General features: G+C 42.9%; 1 protein-coding gene across 1 annotated transcript in view; it reads right to left on the reverse strand.

The window, feature by feature from the left end:
• Positions 1-305: 305 nt before the first annotated feature.
• Positions 306-25142, reverse strand: part of Clspn (claspin) — a 34911-nt gene continuing 10074 nt past the window's right edge. The window contains exons 9-25 of the mRNA XM_057784377.1: positions 20519-20710; positions 19489-19691; positions 17442-17617; positions 17092-17156; positions 15949-16148; positions 15470-15624; positions 13969-14198; positions 13386-13497; positions 10760-10835; positions 10244-10341; positions 5945-6109; positions 5719-5840; positions 4958-5085; positions 3606-3708; positions 2991-3073; positions 2702-2863; positions 306-1516 (exon numbers count right to left, since the gene is read on the reverse strand). Of these exons, the coding sequence (XP_057640360.1) occupies positions 1406-1516; positions 2702-2863; positions 2991-3073; positions 3606-3708; positions 4958-5085; positions 5719-5840; positions 5945-6109; positions 10244-10341; positions 10760-10835; positions 13386-13497; positions 13969-14198; positions 15470-15624; positions 15949-16148; positions 17092-17156; positions 17442-17617; positions 19489-19691; positions 20519-20710 (2381 nt within the window). The 3' untranslated portion in view covers positions 306-1405. The remainder of the gene's footprint in view (positions 1517-2701; positions 2864-2990; positions 3074-3605; positions 3709-4957; positions 5086-5718; positions 5841-5944; positions 6110-10243; positions 10342-10759; positions 10836-13385; positions 13498-13968; positions 14199-15469; positions 15625-15948; positions 16149-17091; positions 17157-17441; positions 17618-19488; positions 19692-20518; positions 20711-25142) is intronic.

Consider the following 25142-nt stretch of genomic DNA (forward strand, 5'->3'; position numbering starts at 1 on the left):
CAAGGATGGGGCAAGTGTTGTATGCGGAGGCTCTCCCCGACCAGCACTGCATTCGGACGACTCCAGAGGGATGGAGGAGCCAGCGAAGGGCAAATGCAGCACCCTGTTATCCTGGGAGTAAAGCATCCTGAAGATCAAATACTCTCTGAACTTGGGCACTGACTGACCTAGGAATGAGCACTCTCGCTGGACAGCAAACCCTGCCCTCAGGGCAATGAGATTTATTGAAAACCCACATACATATTAAAACAGCTTTATACACACTCTCCCATTACAAGATTACAAATATACAAATGTGTGTTCTGTAAAAGTCAGCATCCTGAGTATTAGAAAACAAAAACAAAAAACCCTAACAATGAAAAGAAAACCTACATCTTAATTTCATCAATTAAATTGGCTGTTTTATGTCTCTCAATAAAAGACAGACACAATCTCCCCCACTTTCCCATGCTCAGCTTTCGATACTGGAATGGCTTTTGCAAAGCAGCACTGAGTTCAATCCTGAGGGGGACAATTGGTCTATACTTCCGGAAGCCCAGTGGCAGGTCACAGAAGGTGAGTGATGGCAGTTCTCTTCAATGTTTTTTAGTAAAGTCCACTGGTCTGCTCTCAATATTAGGGATGAAATATTAAAATGTTCTCTTACTGGTCAGGGCAACACACTCAGCCCAAGAGATGCAATAAATAGTGGTCAGGTTTCTTCTTGTTGGCAGAAGGGAGGCTCACAAACAAATGCTTTGAGCCTCTAGTCCCAGGGAAGGTCTCTCTTCCACAGACTACCCAGTGTGGGTGGACACTGGGTATAACCTTCATTTTCTTCCCATGCTCCAGAAAGTGAACTCAGTACCAGCTCAAGTCCTTCTGTCAAAGGTAGTAAAGGTTAATTAGACATCAAGGCTAGAAGCTTGCAGGAAACACAGAAGGAACAAGACTGATGCACCAGCCGGCTGGGTGGTTCCTAGGTCCTCCATCTAAGTCGCTTGCACTGAGTCCTGGTTACCATGCTACGGGTCGCGTGGGTGTGGAGGAGTCATCCCAGTTCTGGCTTGCAGTGCTTTCTGTAATTTTCTATAATGCCACACTTTCTTCCTCTTCCAAACACCTCAATTCAAAATGGTGTCGACCCAGGAAACTGCTAAGAAAAATGTCAAGTGCGTAACAGAAGAACTGAGACTTCAATTATTCTGTAAGTCGCTGCTGGAACTGTAGTGATAAGAATAGTGGCCGAACTGGAAAATAACACCAGGAAAGAAAACTGCTATCGAGAGCCGTGGTAGGAAGAACTGGAAACTCTGCCCACGATGCATCCAAGGGAAGGAGAGGTCATTGGCGCAAACGTCAGTCCCACATTAGGGGCCAGACCTACTTAGAGCAATTTTAGCAGATGCTGGCATCCTGGATAGTGTTAGCTTTCCAAGTATCTGAAGATGCTTCGCTTTGGGCCTGGACTGCTATTATCTGTCTTTAGCCGTTTTGGAGATGGTGACATCATTAATGATGGCCCCTTTCTTCTCACCTAGAGAAAAAAACAGGGAGTCAGGGCCAGCTCAAGACTCATACAAGCCTACTTTCAGTGAGTTCTTTTTTTTTTTTTTTTTTTTTTTTTTTTTTTTTTTTTTTTTTTTTTTGGTTTTTCGAGACAGGGTTTCTCTGTGGCTTTGGAGCCTGTCCTGGAACTTTCAGTGAGTTCTTTAGCAACTCAGTTAAACCATAGATGATTGAAAAAAAAAAAAAAACACAATAGAAACTTTGAAGGCAAATTTAAAACCTGGTTGCCTATTGGAGCAGCAATTCACCTATATATTCTTTTTCTTTTTTGAGACAGGGTTTCTGTGTAGTCTTGGCTACCCTGGAACTAGCTCTTGTAGACCAGGCTGACCTCGAACTCACAGAGCTCCGCCTGCCTCTGCCTCCCGAGTGCTGGGATTAAAGGCGTGCGCCACCACCGCCCGGCTTCCCCTATGTATTCTTGAGAGGTGTAAAATTCTAACACTATAGCAAACTGTTAGATGAGAATTTTTTGTTTCATTTTATTTTACTTTTTTTGGGTGTGATATATGCATGAGGGCGTGCCGTGCGTGCATGTGGAGGCCAGAGGATGCTGCATCTCCTCTATTGTTCTTTGCCACGTGCCTTTAAGATAGAGTCTGTCTCTGAACAGAAAGTTCCACCTTCTCTGCCCTGTGTTGGGGCTGCAGAATCACACAGCCATACAGCCATGCCTGGCATTCTATATGGTGCTAGAATTCAGACTCAGGCCCTCAGGCTTGCACAGCAAGTACTCTTACTCACTAAACCATCCCTTCCTCCCTCCCTCCCTCCTTCTCTCTTCTTTCTCCTTCTTTCTCTTCTCTCTCTCAACACACACACACACACACACACACACACACACACACGTTTTTAAGAATTAAATCAAATAAATCTGAGGCTGGAGAGATGGCTCAGTGGTTAAGATATTTGCTCCTCTTGCAGAGGATCAGACTCCATTCCCACACGGCGACTTGCAGCTGTAATTCCAGTTTCAGAGGATCAGGTGCCCTCTTCTGGCCTCCCCAGGTAACAGACACACACAGAGTACATACATGTAGATGCAGGTAAAACAAACAAATCTTAAAAATAAAAACAAACAATCAAATAAACCCCAAATCCCCAGAAATAGGCGCTATCTGGGAAGCGCCACCTCAGTTCCCCAATTCTCTACCTGAGGCTTAGATGATTCCTTTGCTGCCTCTGCCTTGGTGGGAGAAAGTGTATGGAAGACAAAGTTTCTTGAGTTTCGGGGAGCGCTGGGGTTGAGGTCAGATAGGGTAGCAAGTTTCTGAAGCACAGTCTTGGGCTGGTTCAGCAAGGAACCCGTCTTCAGCTGAGGAAAGAAGAGTTACCTGATACCAAACTGCGGATACTGAAGCAGCCCTTCGACCTCCCTCTGTGAATGACGACACACTATCATCTACAGACCATGACGTCAGACCAACAGGGTCCCCACTAACCTGGTGAGCACTTCCTGGTCTGATGGTTTCAAAAGGGTTACTGGGCACAGACTTTGATTCCTGAACAACCACAGCACGATTGGCTGGAAAGAAAACACAAAAAGAAGTGTTCTGGGCAGAGCTGGGTAGAATTCCTTCTATATTCAAAGAAGCTAAGAAGACTTAAGAGCTAAGAACTCTTATTATATTCATGACCTTAAAACTATAGCAAGAGTTGCTAAGGAGACAATGAAGTCAAGATTATCAATTAATCATTAACAAGGACTAATTTAAGGGGAAAAAAGCAGTTGGTATAAGAGCCCACTTATGAACACCTATGTTCAATCCCAGCTCTAACCCTTGAGCCTATAAATCCTGGGCAACTCAAAGAGAAGCCACAATGAACCAGCCAAGCCTCAAAACAAGAAGCAAACAAGCTACACAAACCTAAGTACAACTCTGCTGACCAACAGCTTAAGAGCCAACCTCAGCCTCTCCTTACCTCCATGGCCTCTTTAAGACAGTATTATAGAAATGTTTATATTAGCTGCCATAGTCCCTGAAGGTTAGAATCTCCTCCTGGGCTCCAACACTGACAATCCAAGCAGCTAGACCTAAGCAGCAGCAAGAGCTCACCATTCTTCTGCAGCGCTTTGGCTGTGACTTTCTTGGCTAGTATCATAAACTGACTGTCTTCCCCAATGTCCTCTTCTTCAGCAGCAATCTTCCCCTGTTGAACCTGAATACGAAGATCATACAGGATCAGCCAGGTGTGGTGGCACATGCCTATAATCCCAGCACTTGGGAAGCTGAGGCAGGAGGAGTACCATGAGGTTGAGGTCAGTCTGGGATACAGAATGAGTTCCAGACCAGTCTGTCTTCAAAACAAACTCGTGAAACATTTGATGATGATTACAGTTTCCCTAAATAGTCAATTTAAGGGAGCTGGAAAGATGGTTCAGCAGCTAAAAGCACTGGTAGCTCTTTCAGAGGATTTGGGTTCAATTCCAAGCACCCACAGGTTAGCTCATAAATGCCTGTAGCTCTAGCTGCAGGGAGTGAGTCTAACACCCTCTTCTGGGCTCTGTTGGCACCAGGCACACACGTGGTGCACAGACATACTTGTAGGCAAAACACCCATACACATAAAATAATGATATATAATTAGAGGTCAGCACAGTGGCTCATTCCTTTAATCCCAGCACTCAGGAGGCAGAGGCATGTACATTTCTGTGAATTCAAGGACAGCCTGATCTACATAGTGAGTTCCAGGACAGTCAGAGATACATAGTGAGACCTCTTCTCAAAAATAAATAAATAAATAACAATAAAATGTTTAAAAATATATAAGAAAATAATTTAACATAGGCTGAGGTGTAAGTCAGGTTACTGAGAAATCAGTTTCCCTTTTTAGAACCTTTGCTACTTAGATCAAAAGATAAAAGGACTCTCGGAGAGATAGCAGAATGGTTAGGAGGGATGACTAAGTGGCTAAGAGCATGTGCAGCTCCTCTAGAAGACCCAGTTCAGCTCCCAGAACCCATGGTAATAGCTCAAAACTGCCTGTAACTCTAGCTCCAGGGGATCTGATGCCCTCTTCTGGCCTCCACAGACACTGTACTTACACGCACCTGCCCCACCCCACAAATACATAATTTAAAAAATTTTATTTATTTTGAGACAAGGTCTCACTATGTACTTTTGGCTGGTCTGGAACTCACAGAGATCCACCTGCCTCTGCCATCTAAGTGTTGGTATATAACTTGTGCAACACAACTCTCAGTCCTAAAATACATATATTTTTTAATTGGACAGTTAGCCAGAGTCGACTATGGTAATCTTAACAGTGCAAAAACAAAACAAAAACAACCCATGATTAAAGAAAGAATTAGGTTGTTGTTGCTTAAGTTTTCATGGCGGGTGAAGTAGCTGAATCTTAGTCCCCTTAAACTTGGTCAAGATAGGCAATTTTCTTGGATGCTTTTTACCTGTTCCCGAAGCCACTGCTCTCGCTCGATTCGCTCCTTTCTCCACCTGGCTTCAGTCTCGTCAAGCTGCTCTTCAACCTGATCATCATCAGAGTCTCTGTGGAACAGATCCATCTGGGAGGTGTCATCTAAAGGAAAGAGGTAAGGCGTTTAGAGTTTGTAATCCTCAGAGCGATCAGACAGACATAAAACAAGCCTATAGGTGCTGTACGTTGGCATAGACATTACCCAGCCACAAAGAAAATGGATGGTTATAGCTACGGCGATGTTTTCTGTTTGTGTATTTTTTTAACTCAGAAAGGAGCCAGGTTGGCATTGAACTTGCTATGGAACTAGAGATGATCTTGACTCCTGATTGTTCTCCTTCTACTTCCCAAATCCTGGGATTACAGGCATGCCATGCTTGGTTGGCTTCTTCCTTCCTTCCTCCCTCCCTCTCTCTATTTTCCAAGACAGGGTTTCTCTGTGTAGCCCCGACTGTCTTGAAACACTCTGTCGACCAGGTTGGCCTCAAACTCAGAGAGCCGACTACCTCTGGTTCCTGAGTGCTAGGATTAAAGGTATGCACCACCATTGCCTGGTTGGTGCCCAGTTGTTCTCTATGTGGTGCTGGGGATGGAACTCAGGACCCCCATGTTCTGGGTAAGCATTCCACCAACTGCACTATATCTCTAGCTGGTTAGTTTTGATTGCCATTTACCAGCTTACAGGAAACAAACATATGTACATTGGAACCAATTGTTTCTAAAGGACCAAGATACCTATGTGTTTCCATCGGAATTTTCTCGTTCGTCCAGGCCCATCGCTGTGCAGATCTCCGTCAGCAAGGTACCTCTCTTGGTATAACCGCAGCCGTCGCTTGTCATCATCCAACATGGTTTTCCTGTAACAGTGGGAACAAGGTGCTCAACACCACGACTTTTCTGCCTGACAAAATGGCTGCCTTGAGGTACCCTAATGCTGAGAAGGGCTTGCTGGGACACTAACATATGTATCTTCTTGATCTGACTCTCCAGCTCCTCATCAGAAGGAAGCACTTCATCGATGGCGTCTTCTTCGTATTCGTCAATCTCTTCCCCATCATACTCGTCCTCACTTCCCACATCACTTCCTGACACTTCTGCCTCATCTTCCAGGTATTTCTGTAATCTCCTAGAAAACAATGTGAAAGATTAGAAATTAGACAATGGATACGTACACAGAATATGGATACAGCAAGAAAAGCAGACAGCCACTATGAGTTATTCATGCTCTGATGGATAAGCCCCATGGGGGTGGCTCTCATTAAACCCAGTAAGTCAAAAAGAGATGTGAGCAGAATGGGCTCGGTGGGGTAAAGGGGGTGGGGTGACGGCTGTCAGGAGGCAGGGACAGTGAGGGGGTAGAGGAATGAATGTGAACAGAATGCATTGTATACGTGTATGAAATAGCCAAAGAACTAATAAAAAGAGCAGAATGTAAAATCATCAACAATAGGCTTAAATTTATACATTTTGATAATATCTCAAATACTTTTTGATATTTAAGTGTTGGTCACTTAACTCATACCATGTACTTTATAGATACAATCACCCTATTATCTTAGGAATGAGTAACTCTCACCTCTGCCACTGTATAGTTAAGAAAGAGAATATTAAAGACACAAGGAGACTGAAGCTATAACAATAAAGATGCCATTAGTTCTGGAAGGAACTAGAGATGTCTGTACAGAAATCATTTAAGGAGGCTTAGAGAGATCAAGCTATTACACAAGGTCCCATAAGCAGGTGGCACTCAGCCTAGCTTGGGTAATCCCATAGACAGAAACTTTTAAAATGTATTTTGTGTGTCTGTACGCAGAGGTCTGGGGACACCTTCTGGGAGTCAATCCTAGAGCCTTCCACCTTGTTTAGACAGGGTTTTTGTTTTAGCTGCTTCGTTGTATACTCCAAGCTAGTTGGCCCACAAGCTCCCAGGTCATTCTGACTCTCTTAAAAATAACCAAGTAAACAAACAAACAAGCCCTTTTAGAATTTGTTGATTATTTTATGTGTACGAGTGTCTATCTGTATACCACATGCTTGAAGTGCCTTAGAAGACAGAAGGGGATGTCAGACCTTAGGGAACTAGAGTGACAGATGGTTGTGAATCACCATGTGGGTGCTAAGAATTGAATCTGGATCCTCTGAAAAAGCAGCCAGTCCTCTTACCACTGAGGCCCCTCTCCAGTCCCCCATTCTCCTGTCTTTTAGCAGCGGTTGTCTTGCTTGGCTCCTTCCTTCCTTGCAATATGTGGGTTCAGGGATTGAACTCAGGTCATTAGGCTTGCACAGCCACCAGTTTCACCCAGAGCCATCTCCCAGTCCCAGAAACAATCTCAGTATCTTCCTACACCTTTGGTAATATCTGTTGGAAGGTTCAAACTAATTTTTGTTTTGTATTTAAGCTCGTCAGTGCTTAGAGAACAGTATGGTACAGTAAGATCATAGAGCATGATGCCTTGTTGATTAAAACTACTATAGTTTGTCTTTTCTATTTTCATTTTTGGTGAGGTGCTGGATTTTGTCTACAGCCTTGCACATGCTGGGCAAGCATCCCACCTCTGAGCTACAGCCCGACTCTCACACTTCGAGACATTTCTAACAAGCTGCGTAGGCCAGGGTGACTTTCACGTATCATCTTTCTACTCTAGCATCCAAGTAGCTGGAGTTACAGGCTTGCACCACCAGTCTGGCTTAGCAACCTTTCTAACTTCATTCTCTTTGAGAAGGAGGTAGCTATTGACCTTGGGTTCAAAGTCTTGTTATCTATAGTTATAAGAAGCAGAAATCTGGTGAGTCTGAAAGGTGACTTTTTTTTTTTTTTTTTTTTTGAGACAGGGTCTGTTTACCTAGCCCTGGCTGTCCTGGAACTCACAGAGATGCTCTTGCCTCTGCCTCCTTTAAAGGTGTGCACCACCTCACCCAGCTTGAAAGATGACGTTTTAACCAAGTATTTGTATTGTCTTTACCCTTTAAACCCTAGGCTTCCTGAGGAATTCTTTCAAGGGACACTAGCCACCAGATTTCCCAGTCTTCTGAGCAATGTTGCTGAGCAGTTCAGCCTTGGCTGTCATTTTTACAGGATTTGACTCAAAGACCTCTGCAGTTAAGGTTTAACACGCCTCTCAGGGGAAAAGATCTGTGGATAACCTAAAGCTGTGTAAAAAAGTTAAGGCAACAGGTGACAAATTAGAACGCGCTGTATCTTAAGAGAATGGAACAATAGGCTGAAAGATCAGTGTAAATTTAATAGAGATCAATATGATGTCCTGGTGTGGGGGCTCTCTTTCCCTCTCGGCCTGCTGGCCATCAGTGTAAGAGGGGAAAGAGGAAGAAGGGGCGATAAGGGCCCATGAGCACAGACAGAGCAAGGTCTCCAGGAGACAGACTTCAGTGAATGAGCTCAACTTTATAACAGAATGTAAGGAATATATAGGATTGGAGAGCCTGGGGACAAACCCTAATTTGCATTAAGCGGCACATTCCAATAATAAGGCTTAGTATATGGAAGCAGGGTCCTATAGGAGAACTCCTAGCACAAATCTTCTTAGCAGGGATCTGTGCCAAGGATCAAGCTAAAGATGAATCAGACACAGACATCTGGTTTTAGAGACAGCTTTTAGATAAGGTCAGTCCTCCAGGCACAGGGACATCCTTCAGGTAAGGCTGGGTAGAGAGCAGAAAGCTTTGCTGGGAGGGAGGGAGTTTCCATATTGCCGAGCTTAGAGAAAGCTGCCAGGCCATGGCATACTGCGACCTCTACCAGCCAACTAAAATTTCCAACAACCTAGATATGAATCCAAAAATCATGCACATGTTATACATTACCAAATATTTATTAGAATTATGTTTGTGAAAGTTCTTTAAAATCATAAAATACTATGGTGGCATAGCTGGGCACTTGGGAGTCAGAGGCAGCTCGGTCTCTGAGTTTAAGGGCATCCTGGTCTATAGAATGAGTTCTAGGATAGCCCAGGCGACATGGAGAAATTCTGTCTCAAAAAACAACACTCCCCACCCCAAAAAACTATGGATATGCAACAAGGAAGAAAAGTCCTGATGCAAAATTAAGCACATAGGGAAATTATTCAAATATTAATTGTGCAAGAACATTTGCAAAAAAAAGTTATGAAGAAATTATTATCAACATTTGCATACATTCTGGCCAATCAATATGAATAACTGCCTTACTTTTTCCCTTCCTCCCTCTTCCCGCTCCTTCCCTTCATGCTGATGGTGCTGGGGAGAAACCCAGTCGTGTGAACATCAGGCAGTGCTCTACTGTCGAGCTGCATTTCCAACCCATCTGGTTGTCCATCTGTAAGTTTGTAGGTACATCCGGGATGTATGTGGTGTTGGGGATCAAGCTCAGGGCCCCATTCACACAAGGCAAGCACTCTACCAAGTGAGCTATATTCCCAGCCCATATATTTTTTTGTTTGTTTGTTTTGGTTTTTTTCAAGATGGGGTTTCACTGTGTAGCTCTGACTGTCCTGGAACTCCCTCTGTAGATCAGGCTGGCCTACAGAGATCCACCTACCTCTGCCACCTGAGTGTTTGGATTAAAGACATGTGCCACCATGTCTGGCTTTCATACAATTTTTTTGAATACTCTAAAATGTATAACTTTTATGACCAGAGTGACAAATATTTTAAAAATAAAAACTTAAACAGGCCATTTGTCCAAGATGATAATCAAGAAAATGAGGAATGACAGCAATTCACAGGAGCAAAGTTCTGAGCAATGTCAGTCGGGTATAGGACGTGATTTGGCTCTTGTAATCTTGGATTACATGATAACAGTACTCATCCAGCCAACAGGCAGACCACACCTGAGCAGAAAGAGGACATCCAGGACATCCAGGACAGAAGCGTAGAAGCAATGCTACTGAGAGTGTCATTAGGTCTGGAGGAATCAAGGTATTTAGTATAGATATGATTTAAGTACTCAAGAAGTAGCCATGGGAGAATTTTTTAAAACTATTATTTTGAGTACCATGGCATGGGTGTGGAGGTCAGAGGACAACTTTCGGGAGTTGGCTTCCTCCTTTCCCTGTGGGATCTAGAGACTGAACTCAGACAGGGTGTACAGGAAGCACCTTTACCTGCCAAGTCATCCATTTGCCTAGAGTCCACGAAGGGTTTGTGTAATTTATGTGAACCACAAAAAAGCAGAAACCAAACCAGCAAGTTTATATAAAAAGGTAGCAAGCTATACCTCAATTTAGAACTGTCTAGAAGCTGAAGGAATAGACAGAACACCTACATTTGCCTTTTCATCTTCTCAGATTGCTTTAGGAGCTCTTCCTCATCATCCTCCTGGTCCAGGGCCAGCTCTTCATCACCAGAGTCACTATGTTCATCCTGCAAAGTTACAATATCACATGCAGAGTTGCACACAATAAAAACATGGATCACAAGAAGTAAATGCTGTCCTGCTGTGAGCATATAACAAAAGTTTGCATGCTCTTTCTCCTGTTCTTAAATTTATTTATTTTGTAGACAGGGTCTTATTTATATATATAAATATATATATTATTAATATTATATATATGTAATCCCAAGTGCTGGGATTACAGGCACGTGGTCCTGGGTTTAAGTTCCAGTACCTTGAGACAAAAGCAAAAAGGAACAAGAGGATTTGTGAAGTTCTGTCCCCATCCTCATCTTAGGACATTGCTTCTAGTAAGATACTAAACTCAAATTCTCAAGATCTGATGATGTAAGAACCCGAGGGAAGCAGCGTATGGAGCTTGGCTGTGTTCCTGCCACACTCACTCACCTCATCACTAGCAAATCCATCTTCCTTTGAAACAAGCTGAAAGTCTCCAAATTCCTCCTCTCCACCTTCTTCCTCCCTAGAAGACAAATCACTGAGTTACTAGAGCAAACTACAAGCAGTGAGCTAAGTGAAGGATTTAAGACATTTAACAATACCAGCAATTTCCTTAAGAAACAGAAAACAAGATAGTTTGCCTTCTGCAATTACAGCCTCATAGGGCAGAGATTCCCTATCTAGTCAGGCCCGGGATGGGCTGACTAGAAAGCCCAGTCATACGCAGGCATAGTGGTGCACGCCTTTAATCCCAGCACTTGAGGAGCTCTGTGAGTTTGAGGCTAGCCTGGTCTACAGTGCCAGTTTCAGAATATCCAGAGCTATATAGTGAGACTCGGTCTCAAAAAAAAAAAAAAAAATACAGTTCATTATTAAGTTATTAAGTATATTCATACTAGTTAGGTATGGTGGCACTCATCTTTAATGCCAACATTGGGAAGTCAGAAGCAGGCAGATCTCTGTGCATTTGAGGCTAGCCTGGTCTATATAGTGAATTCCAGGACAGTCAGGGATAGACAGTGAGCCCCTATCTCAAAACAAAACAGAACAAAAAAAATATGTTGATACTTTTAGCAGTCTCCAAAGTCAAGTGGCTACTAAACACTCTACATATGTTAGACATATCTTCATCCTCTCTTCCCAGTCACCATCAAATCTCACTTCCTGTCTACATAAAACTGCCTATTCCAAAGATTACAGAAGTGGACTTAAACAGTATCTATCCTTTATGACGAATATTTCTTGCTCCTAGCATAATACCTTCATGGTTCCTCCATGTTGAGGCATGTGTGTCAGAATTTCCTTCCTGTTGGGCTGGGTGTGGTGGTACACACACTTGGAAGAGGAGGCAGAAGGACCACCAGTTTGAGGTCAGCCTGAACTGACAGTGAACTCCAAGCCAGAGTAGGGAAAGCCTACTCTCAGATGACAAAACCAAGTTTCTTCCTTTTAAAGCCATTTAATGTGTATACATTGTATTTAGCAGATGTGCTGGCTAGTTTTATGTCAACTTGACACAGCTATAATCACCAGGGAGGAGGGAGTCTCAAATGAGAAAATGCCTCCATCAGATAGAGCAGTATGCAAACCTGTAGGGCATTTTTTGTTTTGGAGCCTGTCCTGGAACTAGCTCTTGTAGACCAGGCTGGTCTCGAACTCACAGAGATCCGCCTGCCTCTGCCTCCCAAGTGCTGGGATTAAAGGCGTGCGCCACCACCGCCCGGCTCTGTAGGGCATTTTTTAAATGAATGTTTGATGGGGGTCTGGGGTGTTGAGAGAGCAGGCCGAGCCAAGCCATGGGGAACAAGCCAATAAGAAGCACTCCTCCATGGTCTCTACGTCAGCTCCAGCCTCCAGGTTCCTGCCCCGACTTCCTTGCTGATGAAGAGTGATGTGGAAGTGTAAGCCAAATAAACCCATTCCTCCCCTGTTTGCTTTTTGTCATGGTGTTGTATCACAGGAATGACCTTAACTATGATAGCAGACCACTGCATTCCTTCTTCATTTTGGCTACTATCAAATAATGTTAAACACAAACTATAAAAGTCTGTTTTATTTATTTATTTATGAGAAAGGAGTTCACGTAGCTGAATTTGGCCTTTATACATTTGCTTATTTATTTAATGTGTATACATGCACTAGCATGTGCATCTCTAACTACATGCATGCCATTGTCTGCATATAAAGGTCAGAGGTCAACTTGTGGAAGTCAGTTCTCTCCTTTTACCATGTTAGACCTCAGGGATTGAACCCAGGTCTTTAGACTTCAAGCCAAGTACCATTACCCACTGAGCCATTTACTTGGTCCTAAACTTCTGAGTTTCTTGCCCCTGTTTCCTGAATACTGGAATCCAGGCATAAACTATACCAGGCTTTCTGTTTTTGAGAGGCAGGTCTATCCCATGTCACTTGGCCTGGAGCTCTCTACATAGCTGATGCCCTACCCGCTTCAGAGTCATAGGTGCATACCACCACCTGCCCACTTCAATTTTTGCTTTTTTTTTTTTTTTTTTTTTTTTTTTTTTGGTTTTTCGAGACAGGGTTTCTCTGTGGTTTTGGAGCCTGTCCTGCTGTCCTGGAACTAGCTCTTGTAGACCAGGCTGGTCTCGAACTCACAGAGATCCGCCTGCCTCTGCCTCCCAAGTGCTGGGATTAAAGGCGTGCACCACCACCGCCCGGTTCGCTTTTAAATCTGTGTGTGTCTCTTTTAAGATAGAATTTCAATATATAGGCTAGGCTGCCTCAGTCTTCCCAGTGCTGAGATTATAGGCTACCACACCTACCATTTAGACTTTTTTTTTAACCTAAGTGGAGTTGCTGGATCAGATGTAATTCTATTATCAATTTTGAAAAACCATACTGTTTTTTTCTAGCAGCTCATCAATGGTAAACAGAGATTTTCATTATCTTCACCAATAGTTAGTTGTTTATATAAAACTGTAGTCATTCTAATGTATGTGAGGCAATATCTCTGGTTTCCCTTTCCCAAAATTATTTAGTTTATTGCAAAACCCCAGGAAATTGGATCCTAGGGTTTTATCTTCCCAAGTTCCTACCAATCTTTGAGACTCACCTGTCCGTTGGGAAAGAGCCTGAGCAAAGAGCAAGTGCCTCTTCCATAGGATCATCCACGCTGGTCTCCTTCTCCTGCTTGCTCAGCTCCAATGGAGCCATAGGGGAGGCATCTACCACAACAAGAAAAGCTCAGTGAGAAGGAGACGACACCTTTACTCTCCCTGGCCATCTAAAAACCATCCAACTCAATTCAGTTCTTAGGAAAAATGTAGAAAAGTTCGCCATCCACTCTTTCACAAATCATCGTACTTACTATGTGTCAAGCCCCAGGAAGACAGCAATGAACAAAACAAATGCCCAACTACCTCACAGAGTCTGTGTCCTATTCCAGCACGCAGCGTTTACTGTGTACCAGATGAAGTTTTGAGTATACAGGTTAACTTTAAGTTATACATTATGTGGCTGAAGCTAACATTCCTCTGTTGACAATGTCATGTCATTCTAAGAAAGCAGGAGCTGTACAGGTGAGGAACTAAGGATTCTATTGCATGCCTGTTTTCTGTGTGCTCACCTCAAGGGGCAGGGTCACTGATGTAAGCTGTCTGACTGTAGGAATCTGGGTACTTTCACTGAATATTTACCTTGAGAAGGAAATTTGCCCGAGCAAAGATTCAGAAGTTCCTCCATGTTTTCCTTTTTGTCAGTTTTCCTAGGTTGACATTTCTCTTCAGACTGAGATGTAAACTGCCCAGTACACAAATCCAGCAGCTCGTCCATGTTGGCATCCATGGCATTCTCATCCATACTGGCCAGTGGCAACTGAGGCTTCAGAGCTTGATATCGATTCCGGTGATTCCTAATGTTTAAAAATCTACAAGCACAATGAAATGTTAGACATTGCCCTGAGAAGGGACAAAACTACAGGTAAAAGCTGTCTGATTTCTAACACCAAGGTTAGAAGTTGAATGTGGCTAGCAAGATGGCTGTGTGGGAAAAGGTGCCTGCTGCCAAGTCTGATGAACTGACTTCAATCCCCAGGATCCACAAGGTGGAAGGAACCAACTCCAGCAAGAGTCCTACGATCCTCTCATGTGTACTATGGTACATGTGTGCTCATATGCACACAAGACAAATGAAATGTAACTTTGAAAAAATTATATTAAAAAACAAAACAAAAAGAAGCTGATGTGAATCGTGAATTTCAACTTGATGGGGTTCAGAATCACCATGGAAACAAATCTGTCTTCAAGGATCATCTAGACTAGGTTAACTGAGGTAGGAAGACCCACCCTAACTGTGGGTGGTACTATTCCATGCGCTGGCATCCTGGGCTGATTGAAAAAGAGAAAGGGAGCCGAAAGTAAGCATTTGTTGCTTTCTTCCTGACTGGAGGCAATGTGCCCCACGCTTTCTGCTCCTGCCGCTGTGCCTGACCCGTGTGACACATGGTGTCCATTGGAACCATAAGGCACAATTAATTACCCTTCCCTTCCCTTCTTCAAGCTGTCTGCCAGGTTTGTCACAGCAATGAGGAAAGTAATCAGCACACTGAGCCTCAATCCAGAAAACAAGATCCAAACGTTAGCCTCATGCTAACCTCAGGAGGGGTTGAGGAGGCTTTGTTGAAGGTGAGGCACAAAGGTTGGCTGGCTTCTAGGGATAGGCATTCTATCCCAATCCTACCCGACAATCAGAACACAGGGGATGAACACATAGAAGACCTATGTGTCCGAAATAAAATCAGAGGATTGAGCCGGGCGGTGGTGGCGCACGCCTTTAATCCCAGCACTTGGGAGGCAGAGGTAGGCGGATCTCTGTGAGTTCGAGGCCAGCCTGGTCTACAAGAGCTAGTTCCAGGACAGGTTCCAAAAGCCACAGAGAAACCCTGTCTCGAAAAACCAAAAATAAATAAATAAATAAATAAAATAAAATCAGAGGATTGGAATGTCAGCAAGAGGTTATTTACATTTTATTTTCTGGAGACTTCGTTCAAGCTCGTACAATGTAAGACTAGTGGTCGGCACACCTTCTCTTTCTCAGAAGAGAAAGCACAGATGGAGTGACAGAAGCTCATTTTATTTTTAAACAAAATTAAGCAGCACCCAGCCCCATTCCCACCCACAGAAACACAAAACTACCTACCCATCTGCATCCAACAGTTGGCTCTGAGTGTCATCTTCTAAACAGAACTGGAAGTCTCCTGCCCCTAGGAAAAGTGTCTTAGGCTCTGGGGAGGCGGTATACAGATCCTGGGAATCCTCTATGGGAAGTGAAGGCTCAGACAGTTTTCCTGAACTCTGGCACCAAAACAAAAACAATAGCAAAACATTTTACAAATGCCATTCGGTGTCATGACAACAACAGAAGTTGCTACTTGCAATATGTCATCTGCTCTCAGGCAACTTCAGTTGAGGAGGACAATGCATCGTCAAAGGAGCCTAAGGAAAAATACCTCTAGGCAAGAAGCACGCTTGTTAATACACGAAGGAGGTGGATTTTTACAGCTGAACACACAGAAGCTGAGTACCAAGGTGGTGGGAGTCGGTTGGCTGGGACGCACTTTATTTAGCAATGTGGGAAGTAAAATGAGGAGGAGATTAGAAAAACTATCACCACCTTACCTTCGAAGCTGAGCTGATCAAACTGGCTCGAAACAGTCCAGGGGAAGGGGACCTGAATCCCCCTGCTGTAGGAAGAAAACTGGTCCCACGGCCTGTTTGTCTGTTGCAAGGCTGATAGGATGGAATTGTGGAGCCAATCAGCTCAAAGCTGCTATTGTGGCTGCTCTCCTTTGTTAGCAGTGAACACAAGTCATCTTCATCTAAAGGAGATTATATAGGAGAAAAATACATCTTAAAGGTATGATTACAGCAACACGGTGCATTTGTTTAGGAAAAAGAGTTAAGAATCAAACAGGTAAAATTCACCCGCAAACCCCTTAAATTCTAGGCTGCAAATCATTCTGTTAAAGGTAAATTACTTTAATTTACTACAATAGCATTGCATAATCAGGGCTCATTACTCTGAGCTATGTGACAGCTAGAAGTTCTCTTCCTTCTCTTCCCCTGCCTAAGGCCTTCATCAATCTTTATTAGTCCATCAAATTACATTAATCTCTTTGATCTCTGTATAGAAATATTTCATGTTTCACTCAACTAACAAATCAACATATGTCCAACTCAGGTCCTACCATATGTCCTTGATCTACTATAAAATGTAACCCAGGGGTTGGAAAGATGGCCATCTTTCTAGTGAAGAGCACTACACTAGTTAAGGGCTCTACAGTTACTGGCTGCTCTTGCAGAAGACCTGGGTTCAGTTCTCAGCACCCACATGGCAGCTCACAACCATCTATAACTTCATCTCCGTGGGACCCGGCACCCTCTCTGACCTCTGGGAGCACCCGTCACACACATTCATGCAGGCAAAACATTAATACTCATAAAGTAAAATATAAGTTAATGTTAAAAAGACAAAAGTAACCCCAAAAATGAGCCATGAAGTACATTCCAGTTCCTGGAAGTCCTTGTCACTGCAACATGTATGGATATGTGCTGTCACTCTTGGGAGGCAGAGACAGGGGGATCCCTGTGAGTTTGAGGCCAGCCTGGTCTACAGAGTGGTTCCAGGACAGCCAGGGCTACACAGAGAAACTCTGTCTCAAAATAATCCTCAACAGCAACAACAACAAAGGAAGTTTCCTGAGAATATGGTCCTTATGTATCAGAACTAAAGAAAAAGTCTACTTAAGAACCACTACTTACCCAGTTTGTCAGACTGCTTGCCCAAGTGTTCATCAGTTTCTGATTTTTCTTCAGTAGGAAAGTAACTATAAAATAAAATAGTAAACCGTTTGAGTATCTGTTCTTACTTCTTACTCTTCTGTAAGAAATTCAGAGTGGGCTGGAGAAACAGTTCCAAGGTTAAGAGTGTGCACTATTCTTCCAGAAATCCCAACATCAATTCCCAGAACCCATACCAGGTGGTTCACAACCACCTGAAACTCCAGCTCCTTTGGCTTCCTAAGGCATACCCACACACAGACACACAAACCTTTAAAAATACACGTCTTTAGAAATCCAAGAGAATTTTGTATTTCCTTAGAATAACTTACCCTGTCTTGGAAGAGCTGTCCTTAAACAGAAGTAAGGTGGAATCTGAGGAGAGAGGCTTGGGAACAGAGAGGTCAACACACTTGCCAATTTCACTGCTGCCATCTGTATTTTCTTTGTCTGTCTCCTTTTCATCTTTGGTTTCTGTATCTTCATTACCAAGAAGAAATTCTGTAGTCTATGCCATTTAAGAAAAAAAAAAAACAATAATAATAATACAAGTCAAAAAATATAAAAGCAAATCCATTCTTAGCCTGAAATATAGATTCTTTGTTACAGGTCACATCTCAAGTCCAAAAAGGTGAACTTGAGACAAGTTCAGTCTTGGTGTTGTCAGCAATGTCACCCCTGAAAAACTCTCCAGTCTCGGTGTTGTCAACAACGTCACCCCTGACAAACTCTCCAGTCTCGGTGTTGTCAACAACGTCACCCCTGACAAACTCTCCAGTCTCGGTGTTGTCAGCAATGTCATTCCCCTGACAAACTTTTCACAGCTGTTTTTATTTTTTGATTCTGGGGGGCAGGTACCTTGGTTTTTTTTGAACAGGATCTCACTATGTGGGTCTGACTCCCTGACTAGTCTGAACTCACTCTGTAGATCAGGACAGCCTGGAACTCACAGAGATCCTCCTGCTTCTGCCTCCTGAGTGCTGGGATTAAAGGCGTGTGCCATCATGCCTGGCTGAGCTCTGCACCCTCCCAAAGCTGCAACAGAATTATGAAGGAAGACTGGATAAGCATCTTTCTAAAGCAGTAAGGGATTTATCAGTCTAGAGGAAGGGTGGCAGTTGATTACACTCACCCAGACTGAGAGGGACTGTCCAGCTCAGCCAGATGTGCTGTACGGCTCAACCAGACTGAGAGGGACTGCCCAGCTCAGCCAGATTGCTGTACGGCTCAACCAGACTGAGAGGGACTGCCCAGCTCAGCCAGATTGCTGTACGGCTCAACCAGACTGAGAGGGACTGTCCAGCTCAGCCAGATGTGCTGTACGGCTCAACCAGACTGAAGAGGGACTGTCCAGCTCAGCCAGATGTGCTGTACGGCTCAACCAGACTGAGAGGGACTGTCCAGCTCAGCCAGATGTGCTGTACGGCTCAACCAGACTGAAGAGGGACTGTCCCGCTCAGCAAGATGTGCTGCTGTCCAGCTCTGCCAGATGTGCTATCCAGTCCAGCCACTGCCTTCTTGTTCTTTACTCAGGGTTAAATACTAGCCATGCCTTTCAATAGATAAGAGAGTTCTTTCTATAAATAACGCCATATAACCAATCGGTGCCTCCCCTGGTTCAGAAAAGCCGTTATGGAACAGGGTCAGAGTCTTGTCTATAAATGCCCTCTTTACAAGGAGTGAGATTAACTCAGGAAGACCTCTTGCTTGAGAACTTATTCCACACCTTAACCTAAATAAAAACAATTGCTTTTCAATATCAATCAAAGAGAAATGTAAAAGTCCTTATTAATAAGTTACTTTCAGCATTAGTACTATGTTAAAATACATAAGTAGAATACACGTAGAAAAAAACACACAGCTGTGAGCTACAAGTATTCAATGTTGCCAAAAGAACTGTATGCGTTGAGCTTTGAGCACATAGAAGGTAGATATTCTTTCCTTCCTTCCTTCTAAGACAGGGTTTCTCTATGTAGTTCTGGCTGTTCTGAAACTTGCTTTGTAGACCAGGCTAGCCTCAAACTCAGAGATTTTTCTGCTTCTGCCTCCTAACTGCCAGGATTAAAGGTGTGTGCCACCATCACAGGCACACGTGACACACACACACCCAGGCAAAATATGCATACACAATAAAAAAAAAAAAAATAACCTTTTTTGGGACTAGAGAGATGGCTCAGCACTTAAGAGCACCTTTTGCCTTCCAGAGAACTGTTTCAGTTCCCAGCACCAGCTAAAACCACTTGTAACTATAGTCCCAGAGGATCTAATGTCCTATTCCAGCCTCCACAGGTACTGCAGGTAAAACATCCATACTCATAATAAATAAATCTTCTCTTATTCATCATGACCAAGTAACAAAATTACATAATTGCCCCAAACCTCATGAGTGTCTTGATCCTCCTCTTCTACCTCCTCTTCTCCATCTTCTTCAGACTCATCTGTCATGTCTTCTTCTTCCTCTTCCTCTTCAAATCCATCTTCATTATCTAATTGAAATAATGCTTGGCGCTTTTGCCGCTCCTCAAGCCTCCGGAGTTTCATTGCCTCCTGCAATTTAGCTTTTAGTACCTGCAGTTTTTCACCTGAACAACAACAACAAAAAATTTTAGCATGCTTCAGATATGACTGACTACACAATACAATAAATAAACATGAAATTTATGTAACTCTATTTGTATTCTAGACACCCCAAAGGAAAACCAAAGACCTTACTACTCTAGGCGTTTACTTATTTTTGTTGTTGTTGTTGTTGTTTTGTTTTTCAAGTCAGGGTTTGTGTAGCCTTGGCTATCCTGGAACTAGCTCTGTAGACCAGGCTGGCCTTGAACTCACAAAAAACAACTTAGCTCTGCTTCCCGAGTGCTGGGATTAAAGGCATGTGCCACCACCACCTTACTGGCTTTTACTTATTTTAACATGGGATAGTACAGAAGAGAATGTCTGCACCCAGATAATGATAAATAACTGTTTAAAGGATAATGGGGAGGGAATGAGGCTTCAGAAGTCTCCAGCTCAAAGGGACAGGGATGTAGCCCAGCAGAGAAACATTTGACTAACACGCAGAAGCTCTGAATTTGAGTCTCAGCGCTGGGAAAGTCTCTGGCTCAGAAGCTATGATGGAAAACAGTGACACACTTATTTATAGAAAGACCAGCAACTAAAAAGTAAGCCTGATAAAAGGGATAATTCTCTCCTGCCTCAGCCTCCCAAATGCTGGGGTGTGTACTTGTGTGTACCACCATGCCTGGCTTCTCTATACATTTTTTTATAGTATTTATTACTTTTTGTAAATAGGTAAGTGCTATTTAGAAAAAATAAAGCTATCTTGCCCATCCCACATCTCTCATGGTACCACGGTCTCCAAGGAAAAAGGGTCTGCAATACGGCCTCCAATAATAAAGACAAATACCTGGTTTTGTGTGGCTTGCTTCATCCAGCTTCTCAGCTGCCAATGTCACGGGCACCACATCTGTCTTTAGCTCCTCCTTGCCGTCACTGCCCAAGTCCTTTACTATGATGTTCACGTTCACCGTCTGACGAGCCCTAGGAGTGGCTGCTGGATTAGCATGCCTCCAGAAACGCTGCTTCAAGGCTTCCAGTTCTAAATGCAAACAGGAACCAGTTTGTCAGTTTGCCATGCTCATGCTCTTTCCTTGAAGATTCCAGTTAAGAATGATAAGCATCGAGGAAAATAACAGGGAAACTAAAACCCCCTTGCTACTAAGATTTGCATAAAATTCATACACTATAACCTATACCTGTTCTCGCTGTTTTAAAAACCAAACATTTTAAAGCAAATTTTTACCACACTTACCATAGTGTGTGTTTGAATGCATGCCACGGCACGTGTGGAGGTCAGAACAGTTATTAGAGTCAGTCCTTTCTTTCCATCTTGTGGGTTCCAGAGATCAAACTCAGGTCAATAGCTTGATGGCAAGTGCCTTTACTCTTTGCCTCTGCAGTCTCTATTTCATTTTTAGTATCAAATTAGCCTTAATCCAGCTATTAAAAAGCTTAATTTGGAGCCAGTTGTTGTGGTACATACCTTTAATTCCAGCACTCAGAATTAAAGAGGCAGGTGTTTCTCTGAGTTCAAGGCCATCTTGGTCAACAGGCCAATTTCAGGCCAGTCAGGGCTACCTAGTGAACCGCTGTCTCAAAAAACATGAGTTTAATTTGGGGCTGGAGATGGCTCAGAGGTTAAGAGCACTGGCTGCTTTTGCAGAGGACCCGAGTTTGGTTCCCAGCACCCACATTGTGGCTAACAACTGCCTGTCACTCAAGTTCCAGGGAATCCAATGCCTTCTGACCTCCAAGGGCTTCTGCACACATACGGTACACATATACATAAAATGAAACAAATAAACAGTAACTTTTTAAAAAGTGGCAAAATTAGTTTTAAAAATATAAAAATAAAAAGCTTATTTTTTGGTGGATCTTATTAGTATTTTGTTTGTTTTTAGAGACAGGGACTCATGTTGTCCATGCCTATCTTGAACTCCTGATCCTGTTGCCTCTGCCATCTAAGCGCTGAGATTGTGTGCACCATCACACCCAGCTGATGATGAACTTTTTAAAAACATGTATTTAAATCCCATGTTAGTAGCAATATGGCTAGCACCTAGATATGTTCTTTACTTTCTCTAGAGGAGGAGACAAAATCTTCTATTGTGCCTTTAACAATTATTAGCAGTAAAAAACCCAGCTCTAAAAGATGTTATGTCTACTTACAGACAAAAGAAGAATGAGAGAAACCCTAAGGCTGCTTCCTATTTATAGTGGCTCGGTAACGTTGGAAGTAACAGGTGGTACCAGCAGAAAGGGAACAGAAATAGGCAGATCATTATTGATGCTAATAAAATAAAACAGTTGAGTAGGAAGATTTCACTAAGGCCCTGAAATAACCGTGAGGAAGCACCTTCATTCATAACTAGAGAAAGTGGCGACTCAAAGTTCTTCGTCCTGGAATCAGGTGAAGCAAACACTCTTTGCCCTTCGATACATGGCTCAACTGTCACATCTTCTCCTCCCCTCAGTCTTTTCCTAGTCTCTCTCATCTCTCGCCAGGTAGAAAACCTCTGCCCCAGTTCAAGTCTACACCAGTAGCTTCGGTCTACTGTTCTCATTTCCACTAACTAAAGCTAGATACTATTCCTAGGCCTTCATAAAGAATAGGAATGGTGTATTTCCTACATGATGAAATTTAAATCTATATTCATTTTTCTCATGAAAATTAACTCTATGAGATAAAGAAATTGAGATATTATCATTGTTTTCATTCTTGCTTGTACTTTTTGAAATTTATTTAAAAATTTTAAATTGTGTGTATGTTTATGTGCAAGTGACTACAGGTGCCCCTGGAGGCCCAGGGGCATCAGATCCCCTAGAACTGGAGTTCCAGATGGTTATGAGCTGCCAGACATGGGTGCTGGGACTGAACTTGGATCCTCTGCAAAAGCAGCACATTCTCTTAACCACAGAGCCATCTCTTTAACTTCCTTTTCTGTTTCTCAGGTTTTTGAAACAGGGTCTTGGCTAGGTAGCCTTGGCTGGTCTGGTACTTGCTGCATAGCCCACGGTGGTCTTGAACTTTCAATAATTCTCCTGCTTTGGCCTTTTAAGTGCTAGGATTACAGGTACATGGTATCATGCCCAGATCCCTAATATTAATCTTAAGCCCTTTTAAGGAATCAACTATACAAATGATCAGCTTGAACCTCCTAAAATGAATAATTGTGTCATTTTTTCCTGCTTAAAAAAATAAAATTTTTCGACCAGGCTGGCCTCAAACTAACAGAGATCCGCCTGCCTCTGCCTGCCGAGTGCTGGGATTAAAGGCGTGGCTCCAAAGCTACAGAGAAACCCTGCCTCAAAAAAACCTAAATAAATAAATAAATAAATAAATAAATAAAACTTTTCAATGGTCCTTGATTAGAAAGGCTCAACCATAGCTCTGCCATGCCACAGGATCTAGGCTATCGCCAATGCCCTACAACCATCATACCCACTAGCCGGCACTCCCAGTGACATCACAGGATCTAGGTTGTCGCCAATGCCCTACAACCATCATAACACCAGCCAGCACTCCTGGTGACACCTATTACCTGTGTCTTTTGCAGTTGTCTCTACCAAAAATGCTGCCTTTTCCCTCCCTGCCTTGGTATCTCCTCCTCAGTTTTCAGTACGCTGGTGGGTTTTTTGTTTTATTTCTTCTTTCAGAAACATGTCTGAATTTCTAACCCAGGTAAGTGCCATTTGCTCTAGGGTTCCTATGCATTTTCTCTAGTGGCATATACTGACCACTTTATTTACCACCTAGTAAGGAATAGTCTGTTTGCCTAAAGCCTGTCTCTATTCAATTTTCATTTTCTCGAAAAGACGGGTTGTGTCTTACTTGTATACATACTACCCAACAAAATGCTAACTCGAAGTTTATTGCATGAATGTTGATACAAACTTCATGTCTAGAGTAGCATGAAAAAGACTGGTCTCGAAACAGCTTTCATATCAATTATATTTAAAGGATAAATAAACTTTTTTTGAGTCAGGGTCTCACTGTGTAGCTCTGATTGTCCTGGAACTCTCTAATTAGACTAAGCTACCGATCTCAAGCTCAGAGATAAGCTTGCCTCTGCCTCCCAAATGGGACTAAAGGCATGTGCTATCATACCCAGACAGACAAAATGCTGAATTAAAAAAAGATGTACATCATGTGGCAGGTATATTGCTAGGTTCTGCATAAGCTAAATGTTATGCTGGAAAAATTATACAACTCCTGAGTCTGTTTCTTCATTTTGCAAAATAATCTCCAGGGCTTTAAGAATTAAGGAAGATAATAAAGTATCAGGATTTAATATAATAGATCCTCAAAAAAGGTTTTACTCCTGTATCTGAGCCCAGGACTACTTAGATAGTGCCTAGTGTCGTTCAGCATGTTCCTTGGTGCGGTGGGCAGCGGCTCCTTCTTGTCCCTCGCTAATGACTGTGCAGTTGTGTTTCATACCAGCCCAGCTAGATCTCTAGTTCCAGTCAGACGCCCATCTTCTCCCATTTTCTATCATCGTCTATGTCCTTCCCAGGCACACTTACAGTGTACACCTGTAACTCTAGTACTGTGGAGGCAGAGGTAGAGGAACGCTGCCACGTTTGAGGCCAGCTTGATTTACACTGTGAGTTCTAGAATAGCCAAGGTTACACAGTGAGACCCTGACTCAAAACAATACACACACATACACACTCACATTCCCAGAGTACTCTTCTCTCTCCTCTACAAAGCCCATCTACCCAACAAAGTCACCAGGAATATTTTACAACAGACACATTGGCTGACATAGCACCTGCCAATGATAAGCTGATAACTGAAACAGTATTTTGTGTGTGTGTGTGTGTGTGTGTGTTTGAGACAAGGTTTCTCTGTGTAGCTTTGGAGCCTATCCTGGAACTTGCTCTGTAGACCAGGCTGGCCTTGAACTCACAGAGATCTTCCTGCCTCTGCCTCCCGAGTGCTGGGATTAAAGATGTGTGCTACCACTGCCTGGCTAAAAGTCCCGATGTAAATAATTTTAGTTATCACTATTTTTTTTTTTTTTTGGATTTTTTGAGACAGGGTTTCTCCATAGCTTTTGGTTCCTGTCCTTAGTTATCACTATTTGAATGCTTCTTTATTCATTTGAATAAATTATTTCAATACAACTTCAGTATTATATCACTCTGGAGCCATACAGTATAGTATATCTTTCTTTTCTTTCTTTCGAAGATGGGTTAGAGAGAAGCTTGATTGAATGCTGGCACATACCGAATCCCAACACTTGTGAGGCAGAGGCAGGAGGACTGGGAATTCAAGGCTAACCTGAACTACAAAGAGAGACCCTGATTCAACAATAACTAAATATCCTAAACTCAGTTCAACAACTTGTAATATATTCTAAGGATAGGGAGTGACTCACCTAACATGCATGAAGCCCTAAATTTAATCCCTAGCATCCATGAACCAGGCATGGCAGTACGTGCCTACAATCCCAACACTCATAAAG

This window comes from Chionomys nivalis, chromosome 11, assembly GCF_950005125.1.
Source record: "Chionomys nivalis chromosome 11, mChiNiv1.1, whole genome shotgun sequence".
In the NCBI taxonomy this organism is placed as follows: Eukaryota; Metazoa; Chordata; class Mammalia; order Rodentia; family Cricetidae; genus Chionomys; species Chionomys nivalis.